Source organism: Podarcis tiliguerta, assembly GCF_965153285.1.
Source record: "Podarcis tiliguerta genome assembly, chromosome: 1".
Classification (NCBI taxonomy): Eukaryota; Metazoa; Chordata; class Lepidosauria; order Squamata; family Lacertidae; genus Podarcis; species Podarcis tiliguerta.
The window spans coordinates 34,707,434-34,728,464 of NC_139534.1; the positions used below are offsets into that span (position 1 = coordinate 34,707,434).

General features: G+C 42.4%; 1 protein-coding gene and 1 pseudogene across 2 annotated transcripts; both read right to left on the bottom strand.

Moving 5' to 3' along the window:
- Positions 1–513: 513 nt before the first annotated feature.
- On the bottom strand, positions 514–20,305 carry TNFAIP6 (TNF alpha induced protein 6). Its single transcript, XM_083413545.1, has 6 exons — positions 19,144–20,305; positions 8,984–9,121; positions 7,078–7,239; positions 2,938–3,166; positions 1,675–1,715; positions 514–1,182 (listed from the first exon to the last, which is right to left on the bottom strand). The coding sequence occupies exons 1-6, from the start codon at positions 19,235–19,237 to the stop codon at positions 1,022–1,024; spliced, it is 825 nt and encodes a 274-aa protein (XP_083269671.1). The 5' UTR covers positions 19,238–20,305; the 3' UTR covers positions 514–1,021.
- LOC310678310 (acyl-CoA-binding protein-like) lies at positions 3,179–6,016 on the bottom strand (annotated as a pseudogene). Its single transcript has 2 exons — positions 6,011–6,016; positions 3,179–5,080 (listed from the first exon to the last, which is right to left on the bottom strand). The product of its transcript is annotated as an acyl-CoA-binding protein-like (transcript).
- Positions 20,306–21,031: the final 726 nt, after the last annotated feature.

A 21,031-nucleotide genomic window follows, 5' to 3' on the forward strand; every position in this document is an offset into this window, starting at 1 on the left:
GAGGCAGTCAGTGTTGGTCAGTCTTTGTTGGTCAGCCAGAATTTGTGAAAGTCTGATTTGAGGAGGGTGCAGCGGAGAGTTCCATTGCACATGTGTAAATCCTTGCACTGATGGGACACATTAGTTGGATGCTGCCCTTATAGATTCTACCACTGAGCTATGACTTTTCAGCTTCCAGAAGACTGGTTTTTAATTATCTATTCTGAGGCCTTTGCTGAGTCCCATTCTTGACTTTCCTGAACCAGAACCTGTAGTTTTGTTGGCGGGTTCACAGACATCACTGACAATTTAATCTGGTTTGATTGTTTCATCTTCCACATAATCTGTGAATATTACGGTAGTCTGTAGTCTGAGTTCCAGTGGCATTCTACTGATTGCAAAGGAACTTGTAAACCTGAAAATGGAGTCAGGATTCCATCATCATATTAATTAAGTAAATAAATTGTCTTAATTTTAAATTTAATTTGGAAACAGAGTGACCTCCCCCCCCCAACAAAGGGAAAAACATGGCTCTTGAAGTTTGATAAATATATATTTAGAAATCTCAATAATACATCAAATGTAGTACAATGAGTATAGGGTCTATGAGTAAATATTTCTTCATCTTTTTGGCTCAAGGAAATGATCACTGCTTACAATTCAAAGTGGCTATCACTGAGCAGCTGTGAAGCAGGAAGGGGACTTATTTGCACACAATTGCATGGCCCCTTGGAACTTTAGCTAAAAACTTGAAACAAAAACAACAGGCTTATTAACCCATTTATGGTGACAGGTAGAGAAGCAGATAAAGTCAAGGGAGGAATCACATGATGGTGGGAAGCATCAGTCCAAAGGGGTGTGTATCACTGAGGTTGTATTCATCACTGAAGATCAGCAAAAAAGAGAGATCACATTGGGAGGAGGTAACAGGAAATTATGGAGAATAGGATCCACTGGGAGAAACATCAAGGAGGTGCTTGGGGATAGGGGAATGTCTTTAATAAACATCCAAGGCAAATTCTTCTTTCATGTCAATGTTCTTTTATACAATGCCAAATCTTCCAGCTAAGTAATTTTTGTTGTCTTGGGTAGTTGTATTTTTCCCATCACCCTTTTTGGGTGTATCTAAAGCAATGTATTTAATCTGAAAGCCTCCTGCCGTTACTGAAGCATCGGACAAAAACTTCAGTGTCATTACATTACCTAGGACGAGAAACAGAGAAAGAGAAAAATTACTTCTATTGAGGAAACACCTACCCCCCCCAATAAAACGTCAAAGAATTTTTGAATTTCTCATTCTTTCTGCCAAAACACATGGTAGCATTTTTCTCTTAAGTGCACTCAGAAACACTGTCAAAGATAATAAATGCCACTCAGCATGTGAGTAGGACAGGAATGGGAAACCTGTTGTCTTTGTGATGTTATTGGACTTCCAACTCCCATCAGTCCCAAAGGCCAGGGAAGATGGGATTTTTAGTCCATCAACATCTATTAGGCCACAGGTTCTCCATCCCTGCCCTAGGAAGTAATGCAGAGGTTTATAATACTTCAGCCATTCTGCATCTGTGAATTGGCCTTTGTGACGACCTCTCTGGATGGAACGTTCTGTCGTGCAGTACTTCTTAAGAGTCTGAGAAGTAACTGTTATTGTCTTAGTCCATGGTTGTGTGGAGGTGTGCATGTGTATAATATTACCTGTGCTGATTACATTTTCTGGAAGTTCGTCGCCACAATACCTGAAAAACATGACAGTTGATTTACTGGTTAAATATAGGCAAGCCAAAATTCAGTAACACACTTGCTGCAGTGGCTACCTAACCCTTTGCCAGACCGATATCAGCTTGAACTTACACTGGGTGATCTATCGTGAAGGATGCCACCGTTATGATGTGTAGAAGATATCAGGTAAGATAATCACACAGAAGTAACTCATATGCCACAACAACGGCAATTTGCAAAGTGGCTGAAGTCCACAACTGATTTTGGATACTTCTCAACAGATTTGTCATGTTTGGCACAAATGGGAACCTTTTCAGGGACTGGGAGGTTTTCAGGGACGTGAAGGAATGAAAAGGCCAGTGGCCTATACACATAACTTTGCTTCTTTTGAATGTATTAACCATGACGATAATCTCCCCTTGCCATGCACAATTCTGTTTGCATGGATGATAGAAAACTGGTTATCTGAAATATCAACATTTTAGTAACTGAAGGCCAATTGATAGATGATTGCATGCTTTTAGACAAATTGTGTCAGCTGGGAGGGCTGATAAGGAGATCGGGGCAAGCATGGAGTAGGGTTTTAGACCTGTTTCCCCATGCTGTGGTCCTGGGGCAAATCACTCATCTGAATCTGGTATTATTTTGTATTAAGAGGAAATCCCCCATTGATGGAAAGTCCAAGAACTTCACTTGAATGACAGGCAAGAGACCACAAATGAGCTGAGATGAGTTTTCTCTGCTCTAATATTTTGGAGGAATTGCAGAGTCGGGGAATGGGTGGGGATTGACTGGGAATTGCAACATACTTCCAATGAATGAGTTTGGAAGGATTCCTGGATTGGATCTAAAAGGGCGAGAAACCAAGGAGTGGGGGGAAGTTGGAAAAAGTGTGTGGTTATTAACACTTCTTCGTTCGCTGTTTGTGTAAATAAATGATGTTATTGTTCAGAACCTCTGAGACTGGGTGGGATAAACATATCCAAATAATAGATGTGTGTCGTATCTACATCGTATGTTTATAGCATGTGGCTTTCCCCCAGCAAAACCTGGGAAGTGTAGTTTACTTTTCAGAGAGCTACAATTCCAGGCACCTCTAACAAATTATAATTACCAGGATGGGAAGCCATGTGGTTTAAATGAGCATAAAATGTGGTGGTAGTCTTTTTATTTCCTGGATGAAGTTTCCACGCCCCTGTATGGTGTAATATGTTAAGAAAGATGTGGGAATTCTTTTACCTGCCGACGAAACCATTTACGTCATCATAGCTGTCGTATATTTCTAAGTAATCAGCCATGCACGCTGTATCGTCTTCAAGATCAAAGTCGAGAAACTGAATTTGAATCCGTTGGCCGTATTTCACCCTTATATGCCAATAACAAGTTTGATCGTTTTCATATTCCTTTGGGTAGCCAGGGGTTTTAAAGATGTGCTTTGAATCTGTGAAGATTCCCCCGCAGGCTTTTCCTAGGAGAGAAATAAAACAAGAGGAAATTTGCCTTTTGAATTGGGCTGTCACAATGTCAGAGAAGACTTGCGGCGAGACACAGGTAACCAAAATTAATACTGGCACCTGCCATCACTGTAATGTGCCACATCCATATAATCATATTGTACTGTGTTTTTAGTATTTAAGGGAGAATGCTCACCAGGGTACAAAAACAAGGATATAAAGAGCACTGCTCTACTAGACTCGGAGCCAGCAGGGAGCCCCAACTCTGAGCTTTCATTTTTTTTAATGAAGAAGAAAGTCTGTAGCCCCTTTAGAATGAAAGTTTAGTTGCAGAGTGGTTTATAACAACGCTGCAGTGTTTCCCCACAGTATTAGACACTCGTTGCAGGTTGGGTTGGGTTGAAGCTGAAAGAGTAAGTCCTGGGAATTGTAGTTTGTGCTTTTTACATGTGTGTTGAATGTGCTTTAAATGTATCGAATGTAGGCTAAAACAATGCTGCAATATTATCCATTGCTTTTATCCCCACAGTGGCTATTTGTTTGGCTATTGCCTCAAAGTTGAATAATATCACTTACAAAGTACGAAGATTCCCACCTCCCGAATGAAAGGAACAGATGTAAACCAGCCAAGGTCAACAACTTGGTTTGATAATGATGCTCACCACCCAAACAATACATTTGGAAAAGATCTAGCTTGCCTCTCAGAGGAGGCAGCCAAACAGGAGGCACAGATGGGCTGACTAATCTGAATTCTAAGAATGAAGGTTGCCTCTCCCTCTTTTCCCTGACATGTTCAACATCTGTGAGGGTTCTCCTCCCCTGAGAGGTTACTCAGCTGCTTATTCACACAGCTTTTTGTTTTGACTTCACATTGATAACTGCAGAGTGTGGTTTTCCCCACCATTTCTCAGAGAGTGCTAGTCCCCATAGCGCTTCATGTACTAAACAGGTGAACCTGGTTGCTGCAATGATGGCATTTACAAAATGGTGTTTCCTGCACCAGAAAACCATGCTGTTTTTGATGGTGAGCTATTATAGTATAAAATGCACTGTGAAACATTCCAGCACTGTTAAAGGAAAAGCAATATACTTGGGGTTTAAGACTGCATTTACTGCATTTATAGGCACATGAATGCATGTTCATTTGAAAAACAATCATTTTGGAATCTTCTTCTGAGACTGCCAGGCAAGCATCTTCCACATGTTCTCCAAACCCAAACCACTTAAATTCCAGCACACCGTCTCCAATGGTATAATTCAGCAGACATAATCTGACTTTGTTACTCATAGGATTAAAAAAATAAATAAAAGTAAGTAGCACAGAAAAATAAAGCTTTTTCTTTTTTACTGCCCCTTTGTCATCATTTCATTCTCAAGAAATGCTTTTCAGGGGCGAAGAAGAGCGTGCAACAGATCTAGACTTTGCGTTTGTCCACATTTCCACTTGTCTTGTGCATAGAAAGCACGAGTCTAAGTCTGAGCAGTTTCCCCCCTTGCCTCACTCCTTTCTCCCCCCCCTTCTTCAGAATTGGATAGTGTTTATTATACAAACCATTAGAAGTAAATTTACACAGCTGTTAATTATGGAAAGTGGCACTACCATACTGTGTAACACAGTTTAAGATAGTAGAATAAGGCATTATTCCATTTAAAGGCATGCAGGAAGGGGTTTATTGCATTCCATATTTTTCCTTCAGCTCTTCCACTTCTTAAATATATGCTTTCATTGCATCTTCTTTGGACATTTCTCTCAAGGAATTCCAGGCATCCCACTTGGCCTTGCCTTTGAAATCAGGCATCCCAGGACGGTCTGTATTTACATCTCCAACTGTGGCCTGCTTGTAATGGCTGTAGATATCCAGCACTTCTTGATCTGTTGGTTGGGTCTTCAGCTTCTTGACTTCTTCTGCAGCTTTTGCAAATTCTGCCTATGCCATGGTTGCAGAAGAGCGCAGCGACCCCCTCCCAATGCAACAAAAGGCTGAACTGTGCCCATTGCAGTCTCTTGTCCCAGAGTCTCTCTGCCTCACTCCTTTCTCAGAGAAAACCTGCTTTTTAGGGCTAAATCGGAGCAAATGCGAATCCATTAAAAAAGAAGTTTGCTCTGACTGAGCACTAAAGAGCGGTTTCCCCAGTGGGACAAGAGGAAGTGTCAATAAGCCCCTCAGCAGAAGTACTCAGTCTCCGTTGATTCTAGAATGAAGTGCTGTGGGTTACTCAGCCTGAGGCCAAATAACAGAAGCAATCATTGGAAAAGCAGAGAGTCCCTCAGGCCTGTTTGGGAGGCTAGCCAGAAAGCATTGGGCTTCCCTGAAAATCAAGCATAGGGCTATGTCAGTCATTTTAGAATTGACGCCACTGCCTGCAGAAAACAAGGCCTTGGCAAGAGCAGAGAAGTAAGCCTGGATGTTGCTGGACTCTGGGACTGATGCTGCCTGGGGACTTGCCTGCCTGCGCAAGCAGCTGTTTTCCTCATAATTCCTTTTCAAGAAGTAAATTTGGCAAATGAAGGGATGTTCACAAAGATTTCAGAGGTCTCCAGGATGCTGTCATCAATAGGAAACTGCACAAAGTCTGCCCTGAGCTTTTGGAAGGGAAAGGAGTGGTCAAAGAAGCAGATTAGTGATGCAGATTTAATTGGCACCTTGTACCTTGTTTTAACTTGTACCTTGTTTTAAATCCTACTTTATTTCTGTGCCAGCTGGGTGACTTTTAGTGAGCCATTGTTGGAGAACAATATCATCCCCAATATGGAGCTGCTGCTGAAATGTTTAGGGTCCTTGACCATGTGACATCACCACACTGTATATTTTCCGTCCATTTCCCCCACAACATTGGTAGCTTCTAGCAAGACATACCATCATGATCTCTCAATAGGCGGGCAAGTGATCCAACAAGATACATGGGAAAACTCAACATGGAATGTCATTTTTGGCAGTAGATCCATGTTGTGGATCTTTTGTTCTTATTTATTTCCTACTTAATTACTGAAGTTTAATTCCTGAATAATATGATGTTCCATCCTTAGTGTGCAACCACTCAGAACTGTATGATTAGACACTCTGGCACAATATCCCTATGCTAGCAGGTAGCTGGTCTTCAAGGTACTACCCACTGAACTTTTAATTTTGTTTAAAAGTTAATTTTATTTTGATTTTAAATGTGATTTCAAATTGTATTTTAAACTAATCGTTTGATTTTGTGTTTTTAATGTATTATATTTGGTGTTAGCTGCCCTGAGCCTAGTCTCGGCCGGGGAGAGCGGAGTATAAATAAAATTGATGATGATGATGATGATGATGATTACTGGGAAGGTTGTTGCCCAGAAGTGTCATTATCTTCAGTTAGCTTTATTTGCAAAATAAAAACAACAATTTGCCTCTTAGAATTTCAGGGAGGCTGAATTAAGAACTAGAAGGTATGTACTTCAATGAAAAGTTGGGTATTGAACAGATATTTCCATCCCTTTGTCCCTACAGACGAACCCCGGAGGAAAACGGAAATTTATCAACCACAGCCCTGAATATAAGAAGCTTAAATCCACAAATCTCTGGGCCCTTGTTTTTCTGCTAATCAGAACATCTATGCTAACCAGAGGGGAAGGAAGACCGCGCTGACTTGGAAAGAAGCAGGTGATTTAGGGCGGCTCCCCACTCCATAAAATACCGCCAGCGGATTATGAAATAGGTGCTACATTGTTATGGAGTTCCTTGGATTATGTAATACGTAATGGGGCCCACTAGAAAGGAGCAATCAAGTACTGGCTCTGGAATTTCTCTTGAGAGTATTAAAAAGCACACAGATTTGCAATCGCATGCACAGAAAAGCTTATACCCAGAACAAACTTAGTTGGTCTCTAAGGTGCTACTGGACAATTATTTTTTTTTTATTTTGACTACGAAAATGTTGTTTGTTGCACACTCACCATTAGGGTTGAAGCAGTAAGCATCCCACTTCTCGCTCCTGTTGAGCCGAAAGCCGTAGTCCACAATCCCAGTCTTTCCAAAGCCACAGTTGCTTCCAGGTTTGACAATGGGATAGCCAACTCTTCCTTTCGCTAACCAGCCAGCCGCACACATATGAAACCCTGGGGGATGGAAGGACATGTCATGTACGCCCAGTGCTGGCTTAAGATGGAAACACTGTACTTCAGATTAATGACCTTTTGTTCTTGTTGCCAAAAATGTAATTGACACACAGTTCGTTTAAATTGAATTAAGCCAAGCAAGTGAAACAATTTCCACCCTGGACACAGAAAATGCCGCGTGTGTGCTTCATTTGTTTTATATTATTATAAAATGTGTCATCTTTTTTAACAATGGAAAGGGCTGTTTTCACTTTAAACTAATAAACAACAATTGGATGCAGATGCTTACTAGATCTTAGTCTTAGAACTGCTTTTTAAAGATGTCGGACTAGTGTAAGTCACCGAGTTACTGAAATTTGGGCATTCACTCTGTTGCATCCCTGTTGCCTGGCATTATCTTCAGGTACTCTCCAGGTTAATATCACTCATCACACTAGTGCAAATAGAAGCCCGTGGATGTAAAGATGTAGAGAAAAACAGCCTATTACCACCTTGCTTAAGACTACCTTAGTGTTGACAAGTCTGGGAGAGTTTCAGCTCTATGAAATAAGCATCTCAGCCTAAAATTGAGAGGTTGACATGTCCCAGGTGTGTCCTGAGAGCTAGAAAATTGTACTACAACTTAGAATGATAACTTTCTAGGTGGAGGAGTTAGCAAAAGAGTCAGAAGTGTGTGATAGGGCCATTTATCACACACTGTACTCATTTATCAAATGGTCTGGCAATTAATCATTTTGCTTGCTTGCTTTGTCACCAGATTGCATCTCTCTAGGCCTTTTCATATGCTGTGTGGGGTTGTGCACATTTCATTTTATTGAAGCCATTTATATTAATTGATTCTTGAGCTCACACATCAGTTGTGTTGAACAGCAGCTCCAACAATGATCCCTTTTACTCCATTCCTGTACCCCTTAACTTGGGAGCAAGTTCCATGGTACTCAATGGGCTTATTTCAGAGTAGACATTGTATAGGATTGTGCTGCACATACCTTTACCACTTGGATGTAAGTCCCATTGAATTAGCTATGACCTACAGCCAAAAAGCACATTGCGGATAGTGGGCAGCCTTGATATACAGTGGTACCTCTGGTTACGTACTTAATTCATTCCAGAGGTCCGTTCTTAACCTGAAACTGTTCTTAACCTAAAGCACCACTTTAGCTAATGGGGCCTCCTGCTGCCACCCGATTTCTGTTTTCATCCTGAAGCAAAGTTCTTAACCCAAGGTACTATTTCTGGGTTAGCGGAGTCTGTAACCTGAAGCGTATGTAACCTGAAGCGTATTTAACCCAAGGTACCACTGTAATGGAGATTAATAAAACCAAACTGATTTCAATCCATGTCTACAGGGTTTGTAAACTTTCATCCTCGGTACTACTTACATGTCAATTTCTGTAACAAACAGCATTGTTCGTACAGATGTGTTTTTAACAGAAAAGGAAACAGATGAGTGAACTGAAATTAGACTCAATTATTGAACAATCAACAGTGCGGACAGTTTGTGTGAACATCAAAGGACAAAATACACTCTGGGCAGCTTTCCCCCATCTCTTGCCTTCTAGATGTTTTGGACTACAACTCCTATCAGCCACAGTCAGCACAGGAATGCCACAGTAGGAAGTTTCCTCACTAAAAGCCCAGTTGTTTTATGTAGCTCTTCTTCACTTTGGGGGACTTTGTGGCATGCAGGAGAATTCCTGCTGGACCGGACTGCCAAATGATCCCATATATTGTGCGCTCATACCTATTTTCCTTGCAGCCTCCAGCTGCTGGTATGTGGCTAGATGTCCTCCTTCATACTGACACACTGCTTTTGCTTCTGCATACGTGAGCTGGTATTTTCCAGACCTTGCTTCTCTATGGTACACTCCTGCCGCTCGTTCTGTGAAGCCAAAGCAACAAACAGTGATCTTTTTCTTTTTAAAACAAAGGAAACAAAGTTTTGAGGAATCTAGAAGGTGTCCAACAGTTTAGCCCAGGATGCTGTTCCTTGTAATGCGAACATGAGCAATCTATCAAGTCTTCTCTGGGTTTCAGTGAGGGAATTCTGCCATTGCTCTTCTGACAGCAAGCAACATTAATTTTAGCGTCCACAGATGGCTTTAGAGCACATGAACATTATGTACAGAAACTAGCTTCAAGCCTGACATAGCTTTTAATCAAAGAGCCTTGGGGACTGTAGATTGAGAAGGGGCTAGGGATTCCTTAAAAATTTAATCCTCCGCAACATCTCTCTCTCTCTCTCTCTCTCTCTCTCTCTCTCTCTCACACACACACACACACACACACACAAACATTTATGACTCCAAAAATTTGCTTGGGGGGAGCCAACAACAGTTAAATTGAATGCAAACAAGTCTCAAGCTAGTTTAAAATTGAAATTAGGCTGGCAACTAAATTCTCAAAGTTAAATGCTTTACTGCTGAGTTCCTGGATCTTTTGGGTCTTCCTCACTTATCCTACTGGTCATGCCTATGGCTGTCTACCTATTCATCCATGCTTAAGTTCCCAGTTCATCCTTTCCTCCCATGCCTGCCCTTTATTAAGATTTGGTCCTCTTGGTCACAATGTGTCCCTCCTGTCCACGTTTTATGCCCAGTCAGGTCCCACATGTGGTTCTTTGGCTAGTTCAGATGCAATGCCTAAAACCAGGGATGGAGAACCTGTGGTCCTTCAGGTGCTGTTGGATTCCAAATCCCACCAGCTTCGGCTAGCAAAAATTGAGGATTATGACAGCAGGAGTCTAGCACTATCTGGAGGGTCACAGGTTCCTCATCCCTGGCCTAAACGGTGGTTTGGCATTATTTGAATGAGTCTTCAAGGAGCTTTAGGATAGAATGTTCCTTCCTCCCTTTTCTAATTTGAGGTAAACCATTCTTTGCCACACTGTTTAAACTGGGCAACTCTGGTTTGTACTTGTTCTGCAAAACAGGATCGGCCACCAGGTTTTGTTCATGATTTCTAACCAACAGGCCACATCACACCAATATTTATTTGTTATCTCTACTACTTCATCTCTGCTGCTTGCGGCGGTTGCAGAAACAAATTGTAAGATGCCAAAGTGCAAGTTCTACAGCTGTTAGAGGAAATGGTTACAGAAAGACAAAGTGGTAACAAAATTATGGATGCCTGGGCTAATCTGTTGAAAGAAATTCAAAACAGCCAGCTTGGAATGGCTTAAATACCCATAGGTTTGGGATGATCAAACATCTGAATAATGGCATACTTCTATGGAAGCTGACTTGGAAAATTAATCAGAACTTGTTCCCAAATGAGGCATGCATAGGACTGTAGCCCAAGTAGAATAGGGATTTGGGACATTTGCAGTCAGCGTAATAATGAGAGTTTCACAACTTGAAACCAACATCTTTTTAAAAAAATCTATTGGATGTTATTGTTGCATATAAAAATGTGTTGTCACAGAAAAAAACAGGTAACAGAGGGGGGCTGAAAGGGAGGCAACTAAACAGTATCCAGCAACTTTGATTTAATGAAGGCCTTTGACACAGAATTGTCACTGTTGAGTAATTTTGCCAACACTGATTCACCCCACGAACACTTATTATAATATTAGTACAGGACAAGTCCCCTGCCTAGACCCCCACAAAGACTGGATGATGTGGTATGAAAAACCTTTTTCTTTTCTTTTTTTTGGCAGAAAGGTCAGGTTATTATATTCCCCCCATCTTCTTAAGTTCTTCCAACTTGGCTAACGACAACAAATTTCAGCAAATGTTTATTGCAACAAATATTCCTGAGCCAACGAATCTACGAAACTGGAAGTGGGGGATGTGATTTTTCTTGGCAGCGAGAATCATAAAGTCCATGTATTCAAAAAATGAACAGCCAGATTCCAGTACGCCCCATACCTCTCCTGTGCTTAAGGAAAATTCATTCGATTCAGTTATGTATGAATTGAAAACGTAAAGCGAGGGATAACAAAGTGCATTTGCAAATAGAAGGACCTTGGGGTTTTGTCACTTTTGTTGGCCAGCATTTTACTCATGGCAGCCAAGGACAGAGATTTCTCTACTTCTGCTGGATGAATAAGTTTGTGCCAAGTTTGTCCTACGTTGCGCGCGCGCGCACACACACACACACACACGTGATGCTGTTTGCCACACCCCTAACCTATTTCCCAGGGCACATGCCCCCTTTCACCCCCATCAGAGGGAGCTTCTGGGACAGCAACTGTCATCTTCCCCACAACAAAGGACCTGCAATAGCTGTCCTAGTTGGAGGAAGGAATCCCTGTTAATTAGCAACTACAGCTAGATGTATAGTTGTTGTTAAAGAGTTGTTATTTCACAAGAGAGACATTTGCCTGGTGTCGTTTGGCTACCTACAGCAGTAAACCGCTGCGTGGTCCTCCCAGGAGACCAAATGTGCCTGGAAAGGCCCATCAGTGTCACGCTGCTCTCTTGGAACAGAGCAGGGAATGAAATAATCATTCAGCATAAATCACAGATAAACAAAACGAAGCAACAAGACAAGAGCCCCTGGTACACAACTGGTATAAAACACCCTGCGAGAATAGGAGATGGTAGAAAAGAAAGTCAGTTAACAAAAATAGTCACATGGCAAAGATCTGAATATACATCATGTAATCTAGTAGAAAAGCTTATTAAAAGCTCAGAAGTATTGCTAGGAAGGCAGTGATAATTAGGGGGAAATGGTTGCTTTCCACATTTAATTTCTTTGGGGAAGTTCCTGGATGCAACACAGGGTAGTTTTATTAGTATGTTCTTGTGGGTATTGTTATAATAATATTTTATTGGTGTATCATTGTTCAAAAGTCAATAAGAGAATGTAGGTTTTTCAATCTTAAAACCAAACCAAACCAAAAATTATATATTTTAGAATGAACAAGCTGTTCCTGATAGTCTTCTTTGGGATTTTATTTGCAGTTGCTACAGAAACTACAGCAGTCAGTCTTTCTGACCTGCTCCTGTGGGTGGTCTAGATCTATTGAGAGTAATCAGAAGCTTCCATCTCTCTTGCTCTCTTGTAAAAATCATTTTATTGGTATGGACAGGCTTTCAGCATCTGTACTCCACCTTCTCTCCTCAGTTTTTGAATTAAAAATCCACTGTATATACCAAAAATGGTTAAGCCGTGTCCCTCCAGATGTTGTGGGACTCCCAATTCCCACCGGCTCTACTGAAAGACCAGCAACTTTTTGTTCCTTGAAATCTTTCCATTCCAGATGGTCATTACAATAACTCTGTAACCGAGAAAGTGCCTGAGTTTGCTTTTCCTCTCATTCCCACCCATCTCCTTTCCTTTTGTGCCATGCTTTTTTAAATAATAAACTTGGGGGCAGGGGCTTTCTTATTATTAACATTTGCAAACTCCTTGAGGTGCTATTTTTAGTTGAAGAGTAGGATTAAGATGTTTTGAATAAATAAAAAGCCACAAACAGTGGTCACCATTCCCATTTAAAGAGAACGAGGGTGGTGTTCAATGGTGAGTTTTGTCAACTCTTTTTCTAGAAAAATAGCACTGCCCTTGCTGTATATGATGGGGACTTTTTTAAAAACATAATTTTTATTAAATTTTATACTTTGTCACATACCAACGAAATCATAACATCACTTACATCTTTGCTCATCCTGAGCCTCGACTCCCCCCCTCCCACTCCCTGGCTTTCACAGGTATACCCTTTCGTCTTAGCATTCCTATCTCACCTGATTTACCTTTTTTAAAACCCTTAAAGAAATTTACTTCCGTGTTTGCAAACCAGTTCCACATATCAACATTACAAAATATTTTAAGTAAGACCTGCAAACGTTTTCAGATGTTTACAATGTTCTTTCATATCTTGTATAAATTTACTCCAGTCCTTTTCAAACAGCTCGTCATGCTGGTTTTGGATCTTCCCTGTCAGCTTTGACAGTTCTGAATATTCAATCATTTTAGTCTGCCACTCTTCCAAAGTTGGAAGTTCCTGCTGCTTCCATTTCTGTGCTAAAAGTGTCCTTGCAGCTCTAGTAGCATACATAAATATAGTTATGTCTTTTAAAAGGAATTTCTTCTCCTATTATACCCAGTAAAAACGCCTCTGGTTTTTTAATAAAAGTATTTTTTAAAGACCTTTTCCAGTTCATTATATATCATGTCCCAGAAGGCTTTAGTCTTAATATAAGTCCATATGATGGGGACTTTGCATGCTGTGCTGATGCTCCATTTTTCTCTTCTTCCTCTGCCCTACTGAGTAATTGAGAAGATAATGAGTGTTATTTCCTTCCCTAGTAAATGCACACAACAGTCTCTGCTTCTTTTCATCTCATTTCTCTAAATATTCTTGAGCCACACTTGACCCCTTTGAAAGCTGCCTTAGGACTCATAGGCCAGTTTCATTTCATGAGCATCCTTAGCTCATCAATATAGACCAGTTTCTATAACTACCCAGAGAGGTGCAGACATTGTAATGGCGGTGGACCCTTCACTGGAGGTCTTCAAGCAGAAGTTGTATGACCATCTGTCATGGAAGCTTTAGCTGAGATTCTTACATTGCCCTCTAGAAGCCTTTCTATGATTTTTTGACTGTAGCATGGAGTTGAGTTGCATTCATTTGCATTGGAGAAATGAGGGGATTAGTGCTGACACCAAAAAGCAGGAAATCTCCCAGCTGGGTGCTATTACAATAGCTGTAAAAAGCTGTCCCCTCAAATGGCAGAGGGCTCAGGAAATAATTATCCCTGGGAGTCCTGGACGAAACTCTTCTCAAATGTTCCATGCAGATCGCAAGCCCATCTGTGCACTTAGAAATATTTATGCTTGCAGGAGGGAGGGCTGTGTAAACGAATTAAGGCTTGGACATTGAGTTTTTCCACAACATAAATTTAAACCCTTATTCTATCAGGGGCACCAGAGGTGGGTAGCTCAGAAACACTACCACTGCCTCACAGCTTAAATTGGGATAACATACAAAAACTGCTTGCAAAAATGTGTTTATTGGGAGAAATTCACACTAAACTGAATTTCCATGTGGAAATGTGGAGAACGGAATTTAAGATGGGGGAAAAATGGGAATCTGAAAGACACAAAAATTGGCAGATTCAGTCATCCCAACTCAGGTCTCCCACATTTCCCCTATATCAAACCGTATCACTAGTATCCCTTGCTTTCTATTCCACTATGTTATTGGATTAAGATGGTAGTTCCAAGGAGTATGGTATTTATTACTGCTGCTCACCTCTGGAATAATCTGCTGGAGAAGTTATTGGTAAGAAATTGCACACAGGGCATACAATATATAGCTTCTGTTCACTTTCAATTGATCCGTTTTTCAGTTAGGCTATTTTTTTGTTTTTATTTAATTTCAATAGTGTTGATTTGCTATTTTGTTTTATTCCTGGGTCTTTGGTTTTACTTCTGCTTACCCACTTTGAGCCTTTGGAAAAAGTGAACTATAAACAACTGGAATGCATACATATACATACAGCCTGACAACCACCAGGACCCTGTGCTGCATGGCCTATTCCTTTTAGTGCCAACACACAGTGTTGTTATCAGAGCAGGACTTCAGGGCAGACATCCACTAGAATGATCAGGAGGATCCTCCCCTAAGCAGCAGGGCAGAGGGATCACACTTTGAAGTATGTGGAATATTTATTAATTTGTGTAACCAAAATGCATATACTCCTTGATAGGAGAAAAACCTCTAAGTAGTTTGCAAAAAATATAAAATAAAACATTTTTAATTAAAAAAATGAAATCCAGTATTTAAATCATTCAAAGCATAGTTAAAATCAACAGTAGCTAAAAAGTGATAAAATACATATAACTTCTGGACTTCTGGATAGGGTTGCCTGAACAATAACAAATATTAAGCAGTTGCCAAGAAGAATACAGGGAAGGCACCTGTCTGATGACTATAGACAGGGAGTTCAAAAGTGTAGGTGCTGCCATGCTAAATGATTGATTTCTTGCAAATGTGGAACAAGTCTCATGGGGCACTTGTAACAGTGCCCATTATGCAGATCAAAGTAATCAAACGGGCACATACAAGGTAAGGCAATCTCACAAATAAACTGGTCCCAAGCTGTTAAGGCAGTGGTTTTCAACCAGTGTGCCATGGCATCCTGGGGTGCCTTGAATGATGGCCAGGGGTGCCGCCTCTAGCATCTCTGTCTCACCAAGGCTTGCACAGCTGTTTGTTGCAGCAGCCCCAGCAACAAGCTCCACAGGCGAATGGTGCTTCTGGGGCTGGCCAGGGAGTGCTAGTTACCTGAAGTTACCTGGTGGCCTTGGAGAAAGCAAGCAAGCAGGCAAGGGAGCCCAGCCAGCCAGTCCACCAGCCCTTGCTGTTGGGCATGGAAGGACAAGTGGGAGACCAGGCAGGTAGGCAGGCACTGCACTGGCCTTTCTTGTGCTTGCTGTGAGCAAGGCCTGCCTGGGAGCCCAGTGCTGAAGGGGAGCCTTTCCACCATGCTGGCCCTGCAGTACCCACTGCTGCCACTGCTACCTCCCAAGGTAAGGTGCTGGCCTCACATTCACCTTTGGTAAGTTTCCGTTGGGCCACTACGGCTGGGCGCATCCTCTTCCCAAGCCCCTGTGGGGCAGTGTGAGGATGTGCTTCTCTTTGGGGCAGGGGGAGGCAGCTCAGAGAACAGGGGCAGTGGTGGCAGCCGCCCAGAGGACTCCCAAGGAGAGGGGAGAGGAGATTAAGCTGAAGGAACACTCCAAAAGGGAGAGCGTTCGAAAAAGGGTGAGAGGCTGCCAGCTCTGCAGGCAAGGGGTGACATAACTGGGCTCCTGAGCCCCACAGGGGTGCCGCAGAAAGAATACAGTTGGTCAAGGGAGCCATGGACTTAAAAAGGTTGAAAACCTCTGTGTTAAGGGATTTATAGGCTCATAGTAACATACTGAACTTGGCCTAGAAGCAAATGGGACAACCAGTGCAGATCTCTGAGCAGCTTTAAACGTATGGTGTGGATGTCACCTCAGGAAAAAGAATGTGTTAACCGCCAGCTAAAATATAGTGCAGTTTGACTTCAAAAAAAATGCTGATTTTTCACACAATGCAAGTGCTACCCTCAAGGAAGATGTTTGACTCTTGCAAGACTAAGAAATAGGAACTTTGCCTCCCTGCAGTGCCAAGCCTAAGCACAGCACAAAGTTTCATTGTGACCCTGGTTGACAGCATGGTAAAGCCCCACATGCTGTGTTCTCAATTAACACATCCCTTCCTCTGTGCCTGTAATTAAATAAAGCCGGAGTCGCCAATGCGGTACCCAACAGATGTTGTGGACCACAGCTCCCTGCATCCCACTGACCATTCCATCACGCAGGCTGAGGCTGATGGAAACTGTAAGCTAAAACATCTGGAGGGCGGCACCATGTTGGCCACCCCTGAAATAAAGACTAAACTGCAATGCGAATTCACAACCAGCATCGTGTGTAGTTAAGGCCTCTATATTGGTTTGTGCGCTGGGAATGTATTGTTTCACTCAAGTGTTTTCTTGCGCCTTCCTCATCCCCCTGCCGCATTTACAATTCATGAGTAAGATACTCTGGCATTCAGGATTTTTCTGCACTCCTCTGACTATATTTCCATCGCATATTAGGCGAGGTGTGCTGACTTAAAAACACAGGGCACCTCTCGTGATCCATATTCTGAGCCCTTAAGACACCCTGGTCTATAGTCTGAGCTTTCCCCCTCTCCAAGTACTGACACAGGCACACAGGGAACTATCCTGCAAGTACTCTGTTCCTGCTAGTTCCCCCACAGTAGTGTGCACTGACGTTCAGCTTCCAATGCTGCATATTGATTTCGTTGGGGTTTCAGCACGTCTTTGTTCCTTTGCATACTACCCAGTATCGTTAGGACCTAGGTATTACTCTACTAGTGGTTCTGAAAGGGCTAGCTGATTTTATGTTAAGCAGCCATACACCGTAAACAAGAAGAAGAAGAAGAAGAGTTTGGATTTGATATCCCGCCTTTCACTCCCTTTCAGGAGTCTCAAAGCGGCTAACATTCTCCTTTCCCTTCCTCCCCCACAACAAACACTCTGTGAGGTGAGTGGGGCTGAGAGACTGTGACTGGCCCAAGGTCACCCAGCAGCTGCATGTGGAGGAGCGGAGACGCGAACCCGGTTACCCAGATTACGTGACTACCGCTCTTAACCACTACACCACACTGGCTCTCAGTCAACAACAATCAGAAGTTGGTTAGGATAAAAGCAAATGTCACTTCCTGACATCCTGGAGAGCTGCCACCCGTTAATGTAGGCAGGGGTTGGGGAACCTATGGCCCTTCTGTTTTCGTTGGGACTACAGATCCCATCATCCCTGGCCACTGAGCATGGGAGTTGGAGTCCAGCAATATTTGGAAGCCTACAGGGTCCTCATTCCTGGTGTACACAGTCCTGAGCTAGATGGAGAAGTGGTCTAACAGGTAGGTCAAAGATAGCTTAAATATGATGTCTGTGCCTTAAGTCCATAATTCACCCACATGTCATGCATGTATTTCTGGGAAGTGGTTTCCAGCAAGTCCAAATGTGCTTCTTAGAATGGTCTTAATCAGGAATGGATTGCGTTCCACTGAAACGCAAGTAACGGAAAGGCTCAATGACCTGCTCTTTAACAAAAACCCCAAAGGGCAAAGAATGGATCTGTCGTGGTCTTGGGTTGTAACACTTAGTGCTCTTTCTTGATCATAAGCTCCTTTGAACTGAGCTGGGCTGAGCGCCGCACTGGCAACTTCTAAACATAACCCAGATCATGTACCTGAATGTGTTTTCCACCCCCTCAGACATCACATTTGAAGCACACAGTATAATACTTGAACCAGCCTCGTAGTTTGACCTTCCTGCACCTTAGCCTGGGGGGGGGGGAGACATTTCTTGTAGAACAGCTGTGTTTAAATGGACAAGATTGCCTGAGTTTAAATGACCTTGGTATGGCAGCTTTTGTTGTTTCATTTGTAAGTAATATCTTGGCCACATGAGACTTTTTCTAGGGTTTCTATGTCAGCTGCCAGAGAATTTACCTGGCGGTGTGCTTCATGGCTAAGAAACTAGCTCTGAGGTCACTTTTGAGGCAGCATTTTATTTTGTGGCAAAAAAGATTTCTGCATTGCAGGGGGTTGGACTAGATGACCCTTGGGTGTTTCTGCAATTCTATTATTCAATGCCAGTATAAAGTGGAACTAGATGTTATAGAAGACAGAGCTATTATTGACAATACTCCACCCCCCTTCTCAAGTTCTCTCCATCCCAATTCTCTATCCATTTCTGGTTCTGCCTAGAGAGACCATTACCAAGATACTGAACAGGCTCCATTCTTTATTTTCCTAAGTAAAATTCAGCTGTTCCAAAATAAGAGGGAAGGCAGGAGGATGCTAGAATAAGTAAGACATAAGAAAGTCAAAAGACAGCAGAACAAAAATGGGATACAGAGAACGGGGAAGTACAACTGCTCTGAAATGTTTTTTAAAACCACTTCTTTCACAATGTATATTTCCCAAAATATCTGTATATGAAGCATCAAGGAATTTCATATATGTACAAGGCAAAGGCTGATATGTATCTTGCACAGCTGTTTCTGTTTAGTTCTCTCTTTCTCTTGCTCTCTCTCTCACACACATTCTCTAGAGGTTTAGCTTTCCATTCATCTCAAGCTTTCAGATAATATCATTCTCCCAGCTCATATTTCTAGGCATTCTTTTTCACAAATGAAATGTCTGCACCACTTTTTAAAAAAAAGTAAAATAAAGAACATTAAGCCAAAACAATGCAAATGAATTCTTGTTCGGCTGCAGCAAGATGCTGCCTTTAAATCAATGGGATGTGACAACTGAAGCAGTGTCTTGCAAAATGTTGTGGGTATCCCTGAAGCCAAGGCTTTGCAAATGGAAACAAATGAACAAACAAAACGAATAAATGAAAAACCACTTACCTAGCCAGATAGAGTTATGTAGAACTCCGTCCTTGAACCCCCAGCCAGCAGCTGTATCCCACAGCAAGGCAAAGAGAAAAATCAACACAATCATATCTTCTGTTAAGAGTATTTTGCAGTCACTGTTGAAGCGGGTCTGGAAAGACTCCTTCTAGCAGCTGCTGGCTTTCTAGTGGAACATCTGGCTGCCAGATCTTATATAGTGTTTTCATCTGTGAGGTCAGCAAGCCTGCTCCAATTGAACATGCTGTAGTATTGCTCACACATTAAAACTTCCCTGATTTTTTTTGTAAGTCTGACTCATTTTACGTTTCCCTTACATGAGTGTCCAAAGTCTACAGCATCCAAGTAAAGGTTTAATTCCTCATTTGCCAAAGCAAACATATTATTTTCGAACAGTTAAATATCTTTTTTCTTTTTGGGGGGGAACCTCCTTCTTTTGACACTGAAACGGCAATCTGCTTCACACAATTTTGCTCTTTTTACTGTATTTTTTTTACCTGTTAACTATCTTCTTTCCCTCCCATAACCATCATCACTTATTTTGATACTCAGACAGCAAGCTGCTCTACACAATTCTGCCTTTGTAAAAGCATAACAACTGAATCCTTTGCAGGATAATTTGACTGTAGCTTCAGGCTGTCGCAGATATGCTTTCATGGAGCAGAAAAGCTTCTAACCCTGACTGGAGAACCAGAGTGAAAACTTCGCCGCTCTGGCCTGCCATCCAGGTTCCTCGTGCTTGGTGCCCTGATAGGGCAGTTAAAACATTTGGCTTGGTGGGCTTTCCACCATACAATACAGCTGGTCCAGGGCACTTAAAATGGCCAGCCACTGGGACATGACTCCTCGCTGCACCTGGAATGGAAGGCATGCTGCAAGGGGCTGCGACTGCCACCCACCCTGATTGTAGGGTAAGTGGCCATTTTGGAATAACCAAGATGTAGGAATCTACAGCTATTGCTTTCATTTTTAGACACCTTCAGATCACTAATTTTAGGATAATAAATTCATTTTTTAACCCCACTAACTTTTAAGTTAGAAAGAGATACAAAGCACACAACGAATTGAGGGAGTTCCTCCATGGCTTTTGTGTTCCAACATGCCTCTTTTGTAATCAGACATAAGGCACAGCTATAATATGGCATTGAGGAACCCACTCTTGTTCTCAGATCTCTTGTCTTGTCTAGGTCTCTTGTCCTCAGCGCTCTCCAAAAGCTACACCCCTCACCTGGCCCATCCCTCTCATCAGCCCTGCTCTGTGCCCTCATTTGTGAGTGCCTTTCCCTAGATGGAATGTGTTTTGAACTGTGTTTTAATGCTTCTTGTGTATGTCTCAAGCAAGATGGAAAGCTTAAAAGCTCTTTTTGGGCCAAATATGTGTGGGGTTACCCAGCACAAAAGGAGCTTTTAAACTCTCCGCCTTGCTTGCCAGGCAAGGCCTGAGACAGCCCTAGAAGGCTGCGGGAGGCTCTTATGAGATCTTGCGGGGCCATGCACGTTCCCGCAGGTTCTTGTGTAAGCATCCCTAGCCTTTCAAAGCTGGCCTGCTGGGTGGACCTTGCCTCCCAAGCAAAGCAGAGACCTTAAAGGCTCCTATCATGCCAGGCAATGCAAGCAAAACCAGTGCAAAAAGAGCTTGTACCCTCTCCACTTTGCTCGCTAGTCAAGTCCTGCTCAGCACCCCAGTTCTGGGGTGCTGAGGATGCTCTCTTCGCCAGCTCACCCACTAGCGACGGGGTGGCTCCAAGGGTTAGACTAAACATGGAACCCTTGGCTCCAAACCACTGCATGAGATGTGGGATAACTGTACGTAACTACAGTGAAGAACACACATATAGCGCCTCTAGTTGTGGGGTGTAAAGTTCATCTTGCCTTCCCCCAGCCC

Excerpts from the sequence above, each read along its gene's own strand:
- TNFAIP6 (XM_083413545.1), bottom strand. The coding sequence starts at position 19,237 with ATGATTGTGTTGATTTTTCTCTTTGCCTTGCTGTGGGATACAGCTGCT. Across the intron at positions 1,716-2,937 it reads GTAAATGGTTTCGTCGGCAG|GTATTGTGGCGACGAACTTC; the intron begins GTAAAAGAATTC and ends CATGTTTTTCAG. Across the intron at positions 1,183-1,674 it reads AGAAAATGTAATCAGCACAG|GTAATGTAATGACACTGAAG; the intron begins GTAATATTATAC and ends TTCTCGTCCTAG.